Raw genomic sequence first — 13,763 nt, forward strand, 5'->3', positions numbered from 1 at the left:
TAGAAACATCGATGAGAGAGAAACATCGATCAGCTGCCTCTTGCACATCTCCTACTGGGGATGTGCCCGCAGCCCAGGTACATGCCCTTGACCGGAATCGAACCTGGGATCTTTCAGTCCGCAGGCCGACGCTCTATCCACTGAGCCAAACCGGTTTCGGCAAGGAGGCTCATTTTAAAGCAGCGACTCTAATTGAGGGGGGTGGGGATGGCACTGCCTGCGTCAGAATCTACGCACGGGGTTGGTCACTGGTCATGCTCAGCAGGCCTCCTCATCGTGTCTGGGGTTCCTGCCCAGCCTGCCCATCCTCACACTCCCCGGGACCCCGATAATTTTTCCTAGCTGTGTGGATTTCTCAAGGGTCCCCAGCTGCAGAAAGCCCTGAGAATAATATGGCATATTCCTCAGTTGTATTTTATTAAAGAATGTCTACTTGAGTAAGGCTGCTTTTTATGCTTGGTTTTTGCAAATTTATTCCAACATTATAATTAAACTTAAGTGCTAAAGGAAAATGGCAAAAGGATAGAGATTTTAGTAAACTGTTTCTTTTAGATTATAGTCTAATAAACCTGAAAACACTTAGCTTTTGATGATGACAAGAAATTAGACAAACCTACTGATGGTGAATTCATACTTTGCTTTTTAACCTCTGAGAGCACTTTGGTGAATGCTGGAAAGCTTGAGCTTGTGTGCATTATAATCACACTTCGGTGTAATCACAAATGACACTGGGTGGAAATTATGTTGACATATATGTGAAGCACTATTGACTGTGCCACCGTGGTCTCTTCTTAAAACACCAACTTATGAACCAGCTAAGATTTTGCATTGAACTTGGGGCCCCCTATTGGGCCCGAGTATTTCAGTAAGATTTTGATTTAATGTCGGCTTCTCCAGTGGCTCCTTTAGCAAATTGAAATCTGCTTCAGTAGAGCCCAGCCGGTGTGGGAATTTACCTCAATAAGCTCCTAGAATTGGCCTAAACTGATAAAATGATTCCAAAATTCTTCGGTGGCTTCCAGAAGCTGAGGCTTGGTGTTCATAAAGGGCTTCCAGGGTGGCGTCCTATTCAGATACAGAAGACCTTTTGTTAAGCACCTACTATGTGTGCCTAGTGAAGCATGAACAAGGTGGCCGTGGATAAATGGGAGAAACGTCAGGAAGAGTGAGAGAGAAGCCTCACGGAGAGCCGTCGTCGCTGGAAGCTGGAATGTGTGGCTCTGCATTCACATTGTGACCCAGGACCTTTCCTTGGTTCGTTTCAGCTCCCTCCAAGGCTCCTGATGTCTGGAGAAGCGTGAGGTCAACGCTGGGATCTTGTAATGTCACTTTATTCTGGAAGGTGAGACGCACTGATTCAGAAGGCCAGCTTTCTGTGGCCCCGTCCTTCACCGGGAAACAAAGCGGACTTGGCTGCAGTCTTCCAACGTAGGGAACTTAGGGAGGGTCCTTACCGTGAATGGGGCAGGCATCGCCCAGCGGGGAACCCCACTCCACACCCACGTGGCTAATGCTTGCACGGCTCTGTCCTTGACCTTGACCACCCACTGCACAGATGACCTTTCTCATTGTCAGAACCTGCCTCTCTGTAGCCTCTACTCTGGGCCCGCTCCAACTTGTGCAGCCCCAGGGCATGAGTGTTATCAGACTTTGAATGCCAGGTCCTTGAGTCTCCATGTGGGAGAAATGAGCACTGACCTCAGTACAAGATCAAGCAGATAGTTTATGGAAAGGGCTGTGTGCAAGGGAGTCGAATAGGAAAGAGGAGTCGAGCTCCCCGAGGAGCTTATGGGGGGCTCTTGGGGTGGGTGGGGGGTTGGGAGTGAGGGTGAGATGCTCATCTGGTGGAGGCTGAGCCTGGGAGTCACAAGATGTTTTCCCTGGTCAGTGGCCCGCCCAGAGGGCCTGTACAATGACGCTTGTGCAAACGTTCCCATTACCATTTAATTGGCAAAACAACCGTTTTGCAGACCATGCTGTTAAGAAAGGAGGTGATTGAGTGCATTCTTCCCTCTAAGGATGTGATTAGGTAATTTCAAGGACGGAATTTCATTGAAAGCAGGGAGTCACGGTCAGGCCTCCGAGGTGGGGTTCTTTGGGCCAAGCTGAAGTCCAGCGTGACCCCACAAGTGTAACTGGAGAAGGACGTTTATCGCCATACTTCAAAGTTACGATCATTTGAGTAGTCACAGAATGTCTGTTTAAATTTAGGAGTCAAACTAAAACACTGTAATATAACCTCTAGGGTGCCCTTTGACCTTGACGAATATGCCCATGGCCACCCAGAAGGCCAGGTTTGTGTTCGGAGCTCTCAGGTCCCCAGCGGTTGATACCAATGCTTGGCCCCCCTGAGAGAGCTGGCCCCAGCCACACCCACCCGCTCTCTTCCCACCTCCCCTCTGGCCCCTCCACCACGAGCCCTGTGTGCACGCATGTGGACATGCCACTCCATATGTCCACATCCTGTCCACCTGGTCTCAGGTCTAGGGGGCACCATCAGTCCCTGGGAAGGTAGGACTGAGGGACAGGCCCTGGGAGTGGGCTTGGGACTAGGTGAGCAGGGAATTCTCTGCAACCGGGAATCTTCTAGGAGGGACTGTGGGCCCTGGGGAAGGGGGTACACAGCTGGGGGGGAGGGGGGAGGACAGGAGTTGGACCCTCTGCCGGGGCTCATGGATGGTTTCTCCCCTCAGTATCCACTCAGTCTCTTTTAAGTCCCGGCTAGAGAGTCCCCTGTTCTCTCGATTCATGCCTCGCTCCCTCTTCTGTGGCCACGTTAGGAGGAGCTCAGCCCTCCAGAGCCATCTTTGCTCTTTGCTCAGCTTTAGAGAAGACGGCCTGGTGAAAGGCTGGGCTAGGGGGTTGTTTTCTCTATTAAATTGTGGTAATTTGTTGGTGGGTGCACATGTGTGTGTATGTGTGTGTAGGCATTTGAGGGACAGAAAAGATGGAAAAGTAAGTGTGCAAACTCCTTCCAGCGGGAAGCCCATATTGAAATGATTATCAATGTTTTTCAGCCACTGTCCAAATCGCAGGCCCATGGGGAGGTCCTGTTCTACAGTGTAGCTACAGAAAAACTGGACAGACCGTCCAGCTCAAAGGTCTTCTCCATCCCTGCTCCAGCCAACGGCACAGAACTAAGCCTTGACGGGTGCTCGCACCAAATCCGTGTCACCGCCAGCAACGGTGCGGGCGTGTCTCCCGCGTCTGTGATGGTCATTGCCGGGGACCCCGGGAACCGTGAGTTGTGCTTTGTCTCGTTTTATTCTCTGGGAGGACGTTGGCGATGTTACAGGTAGAGAAGGGTGAGTCAGAAAGACAGTAACTCGGGGCGACGGAATGTCCAGTGTTCGCGGTTCCCCTTTGGACCAGGCGTGTCCGCGGGCTCCCCAGGACAGTCCTCCTCGTGTGGGGAGAAAGACTCCAGCCATCGCTTGGGCCGTTTCTGCCCTGGTGACTCTTCAACAAACGGGAAATTATCTCACATTTACTCAAATAAATGCACCAGCAACGAACACCCTGACAGAGTGGGGGATGGTGTAAATGTGGCTTGCGGCTTGTGAAGGATGAGTTGCAGGTGTGATATTGTAAACTATGTTGTCAGTCCTTGCCGCCTGTAAAGAGCCCATGAACATTCCAGAGACCATAAGAACCAGTGTCGTATCTCCAGAGGGGCTTTGCCAGAGCTGTAGAGTGAACGTGGGGACTGGCTCCCCCCCCCCAACCCCCGTGAAAGGAGCAGACAAGGTGGGAAAGACCCTGCACGTAAAATCAGCAGTGACACTGATTGCCTTCTCGGGCGAGCTGGGAATGGGGGTTGGCGCACTAACCCCACGGGCGCACTCTGAGCCGATGCACGCTTCAACATAATACAGTTGACATCCGGGGTCATTCATGAACCTTGCAACACTGTCACTACGATTACATCCTCAGACCCTGCTTACGGGGTGAGGTCAGGTGGTATAAATGTACCATTCACATTGGGCTTAAATCGGGGTTACGTGGGCTAGGGTAGAGGGTGGTGGTCCTTCGTCTTGTTTTAAGAACTATGCATTACATCAAGTAAGAAAAAGAAAGTAGGATCGCGGCGCAGAAGAAAAACTAAGGAGTTATTTAACACTAGAGGCCTGTTGCACAAAGAGATTCGTGCAAGAGGCCTTCCCTTCTTCTGGCTGCCGGCACCGGTTTTCCTCCGGCACCCGGGACCCAGGCCTTCGCTCTGGCCGGAGCCGCCTTCCATCCTCTGTCTTCGCGGCTCTGGCTCACCTTCAGTCTTTGCTCCACTGCTTGGAGCTTACGTATGCAAATTAACCGCCATCTTTGTTGGTGGTTAATTTGCATATCGTGCTGATTAGCCAATGGGAGGCGTAGCGAAGGTACGGTCAATTACCCTGTTTGTCTATTATTAGATAGGATAAGCTTTGCCTGCCGAGACCAGTACTTATGAGAGGAAATGACTGTATACAACATTCTGTCCTCATTAGAACCAGAACAGGAAAAGCAGGCATTCCATTCCCCCTGGGGGAGGGGAGACGAAAGAAAGACTGCCTCGCAGGAGGCCCAGCCCAGACGCTACTGTCTGTTTCGGGGTTCCCACCATACCTTCCTTCCCCGTGCGGCCTTCAGACCCTCCCCACCCTCTGTGGGGCTCCCTCCAGCCTCCCTAGTGTTCGCATTCTTGTCACTGGAGTGGATGAAGACACAGGCGTCCTCTGAGACAGACCAAGGAGGTGATGCCAGTTGCCGCCTCTACCTCCACTCCTCAGTCCTGCAGTTGTACAAAAGCAGCTTGATAAGAGTTGTGATTCTAAATCCCGGGTGAGGTCTTAGTGTGAATGAGTGACGTGAAAATGCTGCTTCAATGTGAGAGAGATGTGTGTCTTTGCTGAAGGGAGAGGGAAGCCCTGTCGGTAGGGTACACACAGGCCTTGGGGAGCTCTTTGCCTTGTACCAGGGCTGCACGGTCCTTTGGGCGCCCCAGCTGGGTAGTCACGTGGTGCCCTGGCAGAGTTAGCAACACCACACTTTCCCATAATGCTCAGCGGTACGTAGGATAGCCAGATAAAATACAGGACGCTGGGGAAATTGCAACTGCAGGTAGAGAGAGTAAATGTTTAATGTCTGTCTGTACCACTCAATACGTGGTCCGCAGTGGTTGAATTTCTGGGAAGCTGCCCGTGGGCTCACTCTTTGATGGGGGCCGGCTCCCTCTCAGATGGAAGCTGAGACCACTGCCTGGGAACGGGGCAGGCTGTGCAGTCAGCCTCGGGAAATGGGGGATTCCCATCCGCAGGATGTAGGGTAACCCAGCTTTAAGTCGGTAGGACTGGTGGTCCATTAAGACCATGTCACCTTTTCCCCAGTTGTCAGACCTTACACAGACTGCCCGGGCACATAAACTACGTTGAGGTGGCAACCTTGGCCATGAGGAGTGTGCACATCCTTGCATAATGCAACTTAGTACCTATCCAAATTGTCTTTTCTCTTTTTGTCCTCGCCTCAATTTCCACCCCTCACATCTAAGAAACAGCAGAGGTTAAAGAAGAAAGAGTTCAAGGCACAGGGGACGGAGTCTCTATGTCCTGGAAACCGCCACCTGGAGATGTCATAGGCTACGTGGTGGACTGGTGTGATGGTCCCCGGGAGTCGTCCTGCGATCTCCAGTGGGAAAACCTGGGCCCCAATGCCACCAGCACCGTCATCCGCTCAGGTGAGAACCTCCCACGTCACCATCTTGTCCCATCCACCTCACAGCACGATCGGCTAGGACAGTGGTCGGCAAACTGCGGCTCGCAAGCCACATGTGGCTCTTTGGCCCCTTGAGTGGGGCTCTTCCACAAAATACCACGTGTGGGCACACATGTACAGTGCGATTGAAACTTCGTGGCCCATGCGCAGAAGTCGGTATTTTGTGGAAGAGCCACACTCAAGGGGCCAAAGAGCCGCATGTGGCTCGCAAGCCGCAGTTTGCCAACCACTGGAGGTTGTCTGGTCGCTCTGGAAGATGCTCTTTGATAAATTCATCATTTTGAAATTACCGATCCAGCATGGGTGCTAGGATTTCAAATGTTGCAGGTGATATGGCCTGAGGTTTGACCTTAGATCTACTTTGCCAGAGAATATCTGAGCCTGAGGCTGGGAGAGGGTTTCATGATTTTCATGAATTTGTGGTCTCAGATGAGTGGCAGCATGACATTCTAACAATTGTCCAGAGAGCTTTTACAAAAACAAAGAAGTGTGTGGATTTGGGTGACATCTAGGACAGTGATGGGCATCGATCATCGACTCCTCAACTTTAATGGAACATACAGAATTTACCTCCCACATTGGATTTGTAATTTCAAGACTGCCATATCAGTCAAATCAAAGGAGCCTAGGTTTGCGGCTTGAGCAGGGGTTGGTAGCGCCATCTGCTGGACTCAAGATGAAAACATGGGAATTGTCTGGGTCCAGAGGGTGATAGAGGCCCTGGAGGGCATTCAGTAGCCCTTGGGGACTGAGGAGGCGAGGTTCCCCTTGGCTAGAGAACGTCAGTGGCACGGTGGGCGCTGCGGGTGGATTGCAGTGTGAGGGAAAGCCAGGAAGTGGAAGCAAAGCCTTCCAGATACTTGGCTCTCCTGGGCAGAGAAGGCACATCACTGGAGGGGGTTTGCGTCAAAGGAGGGCTGGCAGTGGCTCTCTGGTCGAATTCTGCACGGTGTCATGCACACGTGTCATACACACGCCTGAGGTGTCATGCACACATGGCATGCACATGTGTTTGAGAGCTCTTCCTCCAGGGCTGATGGAGAGAACAGTCCATGGGCTTGCTTGGAGACAGTGGAGGACTCCGAGGCCAGTGGAGGGAGGGCAGGCAGTGGAGGCGAAGGGCAGCACCCCGAGGAGATTACTAGGGGGACACAACTTCCGTTTTCCTTCTTTTCCTTTTCAGGAGGAAAGAGAGGGTCATCCTGTGCTGTTACTGAAAATCTGTGGATTTTTCTTCTCTAGATGCTTTCAGACCAGGGGTCCGATACAACTTCAGGATTTATGGAATTTCTCCAGAAAGGACGGCCTATTTATTGGAGAGAAAGACAGGATACTCCCAGGAACTACGTGAGTTGAAAGCGTGTGATGTGCCCACGGAAGACTTGCTCAGAACAATCCAGAGACTCGGCTTGGGGTGTAGAAAGATTCCAACACTGTGCCTAAGTTCAGTGTCTTCTTGATTCTGGTCATTGCGTTCTTAACAAATTATTTTTAAATCATACTAACATAAGACATTTTCACTGAACACAATGTATACCAGTCAATGCTTTGCAAAAGAGGGCAAAACCACCGCTAATTTTCCCAGAGTTCACATGTCCCTGCACAGAGAGACTGTTTTCAATAAACATGGGCACTCACTCTGTGCAGGTAGATTTATGTCACTGAAAGGAGGACCACAGCCAACTCCAGAGGCTGCGGGGCTGGGGCAGGCTGAGGAGTCTTATCTTTTTCTCTAGAAAACTTATGCCTTGGCATCGTTTGGGAGAGCTGGGAAGAGGCTGAGCAACCTCCTTGTTCAAGCCTCCCCTTTCGCAGATGTAGAAACTCTCCCCTTTCACAGATGTAGAAACAGATGCCCAGAGAAACACAACACAAGGTCACACAGCAACAAGAGAATACGGCTTTTTTAGAAATTGTCTGTTCCTGAACTCTAGGTGCAGCTGCCCTTGCACTGCATGGTGTAGAACTGCGTGGGTCTGCTTACATGAGGGTTTGTGTGGTTTTTTTTGTGTGTTTTTTTTTCCCCAATAAATATACAGTCAGGCCTCCACATCCCTGGGTTTCCCATCAGATTCCCAACTTAATATTGAAAAATACGGTTTTTGATCCGTGTTTGGTTGAATCCACAGATGTGGAGTGCCAACCATAGGCACTGTTCTACACCACACACCACGTTATATAAGGGACTTGAGCCTCCATGAATGTTGGTATCTGCAGGGGTCCTGGAACACTTAGAGAATATTTCCAAATCCTGACTCTTCTTACCCCTACTTTCTTCCCAGCTCCTGCAAACAACCCTCGCGTGGACATAATCAACCTGACACTCCACTCCTTCACTCTGAGTTGGAAGGATTACGCCACTGAGTCCCAGCCTGGTTTCATCCAAGGGTACCGCGTCTACCTGCGATCCAAGGCGGAGCAGTGCCCCCCAGGGTTCACAAAGGCAGTCCTCCCAGGTGACATGCGTGTTTGTTTACCCTTGTAACATGTCACTGTTTGAAATCATGCGGCAGGCTGCCGTCTGTGACCGTGTCTATTCTTGCAGGTCAAACAGGTTCTTAAACAAGTTCGTAGGTGGACAGGATGGTGGGGGCCAATATTTTAACTTAAAAACCATGTGGCCTGATATTTTTAGAAGCACCTGAAGTCCCGCCATCTCCTTAAGAAAACCTGCCACGTAGGAAACTTCCTTGCTAACCCCCTTTTCTTTTTCCCTTTGACCTTATTAAAGGTTATTTATGTATTTTTAAAAAATTTTCAATTATAGTTGGCATTCAGTATCTATATCTATCTATATATATATATAAAAGCCTAAGCGACCAGACGACTGAATGACCGTTCGACCGGTTGCTATGATGTGCACTATCATCAGGAGGCAGATGCTCAACCCAGAAGCTTTCCCCTGGTGGTCAGTGCGCTCCCACAGCAGGAGTGCTGCTCAGCTGACCGATGGGTGCCTGGCGCAGGGCTCACGGCTGGCCGCTGCAGCCCGGAGACCACAGCCGAGTGGCAGCGAGCCTATTGAGCAGCGGCGGCTGCAGGCGCAGTGAGTGCAAGATGAGCAGGAGTGGCGCAGCACCCAGCCTGGGCTCGGGCTCCTCCCCACCCACCTGCCACTTTGCGCACTACTACATCCCTCGGGGGATGTCGGACGATCCCTGGCCTGCGGGGATCGGGCCGAAACCTGCAGTCCAACATCCCCCAAGGGATCCCAGATTGCGAGAGGGCACAGGCCAGGCTGAGGGACCCCACCGGTGCATGAATCCATGCACCGGGTCTCTAGTTACTTTCTATTAGTTTACAGTGTACAGCATAGTGGTTAGCACTTATATAATTTACGAACTGGTCCCCCAATAATTCAAGTACCTCCTGACACCACGGACAGTTATTACAACATTGCTGACTATATTCCCTATGCTGTTCTTTACGTGCCTGTTTGTAACTACCAATCTGTACTTCTTAATCCCTTCACCCCAACCCTCAGCGCCCTCCCCTCTAGCAACCATCACTTTGTTATCTGCGTCTATGAGATGTCTTTATTTTATAGTGACTTTAGAGAGGAAGGGAGAGGAAGATGGGGAAAGAAAAGCATCGACTGGTTGCCTCCCCTATGCACCCTGACCAGGAATCAATATGAGACCGTTGGGTGCAGGGGACGACATTCAACCAACTGAGCCACACCGGCCAGGGTTATGAGATGTATGTTTAAGTCTCTGGCAAGAGCTTGCCACCTATTACAGAACTGTGCGCTCTCCCCTGATCACCAACATCTCTTGCCTAGTGGATGTTTTGCCTTTCTGGCCAATTCCTAAAAATGTCCCTGTGTGATGAAATTATGATTTGATTTTTTTGTTGTTTTAAAAATGTTCACAGTGCTGAGTCAACAGGAGTGTTAGCGCCAGCTCTCTCACATTCCCAATGTTTTTTAAACCACAGATAACTCAGTATGTTGCAAACATGACATCGACAACCCAGAGCAAAAGACATTTGTTGTGGAGAACCTGCGGCCGGAATCCTTCTACGAGTTCCTGGTCACTCCGCACACGAGGGCCGGCGAGGGCCCGGCCCACCCCTTCAGCAAGGTCACCACCCGTGACCAGCATGGTGAGTTTCCTCAGGGCAAGGCCGCCGCCTCCCTGAGCCCGGGAACCGCCCCAGCACACACAGGCCCGGCTCTGTCCGGATGGGAGCTCTCTGTCTGTCTCTGTCTCTAGACCAGTGATTCCCAAAGTGGGCGCTACCGCCCCCGGTGGGCGCTGCAGCGATCCAGGGGGGCGGTGATGGCCACAGATGCATTTGGGGGCGATGAGTAACTGCTATTAAAATTTTTAAAAAATTAATTTCCAGGGGCTGAGTAATATTTTTTCTGGAAAGGGGGCGGTAGGCCAAATAAGTTTGGGAACCACTGAACCACTGCTCTAGACCAAACTGTTTCACAGAAAATGTTACAGAATCGCCCTACAGAAAACAGCTGAGTGGGCTACTTGGCCTGATCATGGCCCAAAACCCGCTCCTGCCTCTCTCCTGCCCCCAGCGCTCAGGCCCGCCAGTTTGAAAGTGACAGATGGCTTAGTGCTGGCTGTGGGAGAGCCACACGAGTCCACCGGGGGCAGGCAGAGGTGTGTTCCCCAAGCTGGGCTCAGGGCAGCTGGCCTTTGAGCTGGTTTCTCTGGGTGGCGAACTAATTGCTTCCTGGACTGGGCCTCTCCGGGGGCGATGAGAGGCGGATGTGATGAGAGGCGGGTGCAGTTGGGCAAGACGTATGTGTTCCCAAACCTGGTGTTTGCAGACTTGGTGGGGAAAGGGTGAGATAAAGAGATCACATTTTCAGCCCTAGCCGGTTTGGCTCAGTAGATAGGGCGTCAGCCTGCGGACCAAAGGGTCCCGGGTTCAGTTCCGGTCAAGGGCACATACCTTGGTTACAGGCTCCTCCCCGGCCCAGGCCCTAGTCAGGGCTCGTGCAGGAGGCAACCAATCAATGTGTTTCTCTCACATCAGTGTTTCTCTCTGTCTTTCCCTCTCTCTTCCACTCTCCCTAAAAAAAAAAAAAAAAAAAAAAAAAAAAAAAAAAATCAATGGAAAAATGTCCTTGGGTGAGGATTAAAAAAAAGAGATCCATATTTAAAAATGCTCTTGGCCCGAAAGATGAAGAACGAAGGAAAAAGAATGGTAGGAGCTGATTAATGGTAAATAGGAATCTCCTGGCAAAGCCTGGCCTGCACCCAACAGGAAGTGGGGGAGACAGACTGATGGAGGAAGGAGAAAGCAGGTGTCAGCAGAGGGCACAGAAGGTCCACAGGAGGCGGGAAGGGTCTCTGAAGAACTCCCCCATGAAAGACAAATGGGCCGAGATGTCTGCCTGACGTGACCAGCTGTCGCAGGTGCTGGGTCCCTTTGCTGAAGGTGGGGCTGTGGGACAGGATGGACTCCTGGGTGGAAGTGCTGCCCGGGGGCCCTGACCGGTGATGGGGACATGTGACTGCAGGGGCAGCATGGGGCACTCACTGCCGCCTACGGAACATGGCCCATGTGTCCAAGGCAGATCATGGGAACTCGGCCCACGTCTCTAAGTCAGATCATGGAAGATGCCCATGTGCCTAAGGCAGATCACGGGAACACGACCCATGTGTCCAAGGCAGATCACGGGACCATGGCCCACGTCTCTAAGTCAGATACAGATTTCAGTCAGTGAGGCACAATATTCGAGCCCTCTTGCCATTTGGAGTTAATTTCTAATTTATTTTCAGGCTATTTTTCTTCTATCTTTGGTATTTACTTGGCTGGTAGAGGTGTGTGTATACACACACACATATATAATACATATAATTCTCTCTATCTCAAGTGTACTTTCTGCTTTCATTCATCTCCCCTCTTTGTGCTAAGCTCCTTAGCCTTCGCTGGGACTCTAGTTATTATACCGATTATTCTTAGAAAGCAAATCAGTTGCTGCCTAACTGCAGTGACGAGAGTGCCATTCTACCGTCACAAGAGTGGCACAGACGCCCTGCTGAGTGACAAAGCGCAGGCCCGCCCCTTCTGTCTGATTCCACGCAGAGCACAGAGGCACATGGGTTGTGCTGCTGAAGACAAGGCAGTGGTTCCCCTGGGAGGGAGGTGGCTGCATGGGGACGCCAGGGAGCCTTCTGGGAGCTGGTAACGTTCCTTTTCTTGACTGGGGCACTGGTCACCGGGGTGTGTTCAGTGTGTGGAAATTCATCCAGTGAAAAGTTTAGCAAACCAGTCTGAGGTTTGGACACTTCTATGGTCAGGTCCCAGGCTTGCTCTCAGTTACATTTAAAAAGTCGGTCATTTAACCCGATTTTGAGCCAGCTGTAGTCGCCAAAGGGGCTGATTTGGAGAGCAAGGTGCTTTTAGTGGTGTCAGGACAGAGTCTCTTTCCCTCTCCCTGGTGTCAGGGTTCCTTTTGGCCAGTTGTCCAGGTTCCTGCCACCCTCTCACCACCTGGGTCCTTTTCTCCGGAGCTGAGCGGCCTTGTAGCACTGGCTGGGCATCTTCCCAGGCCTGCCCTCCATAACAAAACTCTAGCACTCCCCTCCCCACCCCTCCCCCATCCAACCTGTTCCTTCCGGGACAGCACGTGGTGGGGCCGGGGCCTGGGGAGGGCAGGGAGCACATGGAGGGACAGAATCCACTCCATGTGAATGGCCGTCAGCCTCCAGACCCTCCCTGTGCACTTTGCATTTGTCAGAGAGGGTGCGGCAGCCAGCGGAATTCCTAATGGGTGGCTGGCACGCAGTGGGAACAGGAAGAGGGGCACCAAGGAAATGAAGCTCCGGTTGGGTTGACTTGTCGGAGAAATAGCAGTGGAGTCATTATCCAGTTAAAACATTCACTATATCAGAGACTAACGAGAAGGGGTGCAAACCCCAGGTTTGGGGACAAATACTTCTTGTCCAACCCGCACGCGTCTCTCATGGCCCTCAGAGAGGCCAAATCGGGAAGCAAACCTCAAAATCTCAGTGGCGTACAGAAACCAAAATCTCTTCATGCTCACGGCTCGCTGGGCCAGGCGGGCTCAGGTGTGTTTCATGCAGCTTCCCTGGGGTCAGGCGGAAGGGGCAGCGGCGATCCGGGGCACAGTCTCGTCCTGGCACATATCAGGCGCACAGAGGGCCAGCAAAACTGTGAGCGAGTGCATCGACATGAACTCCTACCATCCCATTGGCAAACCCAGGCCCATGGCTGGGTCCCAAGTGCCGGGGCACAGAAGGACACGCCATCCGCCATGACACTTGGGCCAGAGGGCAGAGTAGAATCTCACACGGGTGAGGGGTGGGGGTAGAGAACTGGGAGCGATGGCCCATGTATCAGAGGAGATATCAGGTCTGGTCACAAGTGTCAGGGCAAGTGTGTCCTGTGCTGGCTGGGTGGTTGTCTGTCCGCCCCCGCCCCCCCCCCCCCATCTGCCGCCCCCGCCCCAGGCAGGCAGATCCCTTATTTTCTCTTACACATGTAGACTTTTGAGAAATAATAAACACATAAAGTTTCTCTCAACCTAAAACTTATTTTTCTTCCTTTGAGGAGGGAAAGGTACTCATTTAAAATATCGCCTTCTTTGTCTTTCAGCCCATGCACTGATCCGCATCATCCTCCCCATGGTTTTCCTCCTCCTGCTCCTCACGGTCCTGTGCTACGTGAAGAGTCAGTGGTACGTGTGTGGGGGGGTTTATCTAGGAAGAGAGTCAGGGAAAACTCTGGAAAGAAGTCTGATAAACAGAAATCACACCAATAATATGAGGAATAGGCTGGAAAGGAAAAGGGCAGAGGAGGCTACGAGGAAAGTTGAAAAAATGTTCAACATTTTGCTTTTGGGGTCAATATATAAAGGAAACAATAACCATTTAAAAAGATGAAAGACTTGTTCAATAACAACAGCTAATGTTTGTACGTCACTCACTGTACAGCTGGCCATGTTCTAAGTCAAGCACGTCAAACTCATGGCCCACGGGCCACATACGGCCCACAACAAATATTTTTGTGGCCCAGCCAATAAT

At 51.4% G+C, this 13,763-nt stretch overlaps 1 protein-coding gene across 1 annotated transcript in view; it reads left to right on the forward strand.

Annotated features, from left to right (window-relative positions):
* The window catches only part of OSMR (oncostatin M receptor), a 32,182-nt gene that overhangs the window by 14,544 nt on the left and 3,875 nt on the right, over nucleotides 1–13,763 (forward strand). The window contains 7 exon segments of the mRNA XM_023755019.1: nucleotides 1,266–1,342; nucleotides 3,018–3,240; nucleotides 5,531–5,710; nucleotides 6,991–7,095; nucleotides 8,031–8,204; nucleotides 9,685–9,852; nucleotides 13,336–13,417. Of these exon segments, the coding sequence (XP_023610787.1) occupies nucleotides 1,266–1,342; nucleotides 3,018–3,240; nucleotides 5,531–5,710; nucleotides 6,991–7,095; nucleotides 8,031–8,204; nucleotides 9,685–9,852; nucleotides 13,336–13,417 (1,009 nt within the window).

Source organism: Myotis lucifugus, unplaced genomic scaffold, assembly GCF_000147115.1.
Source record: "Myotis lucifugus unplaced genomic scaffold, Myoluc2.0 scaffold_68, whole genome shotgun sequence".
NCBI classification, from domain to species: Eukaryota; Metazoa; Chordata; class Mammalia; order Chiroptera; family Vespertilionidae; genus Myotis; species Myotis lucifugus.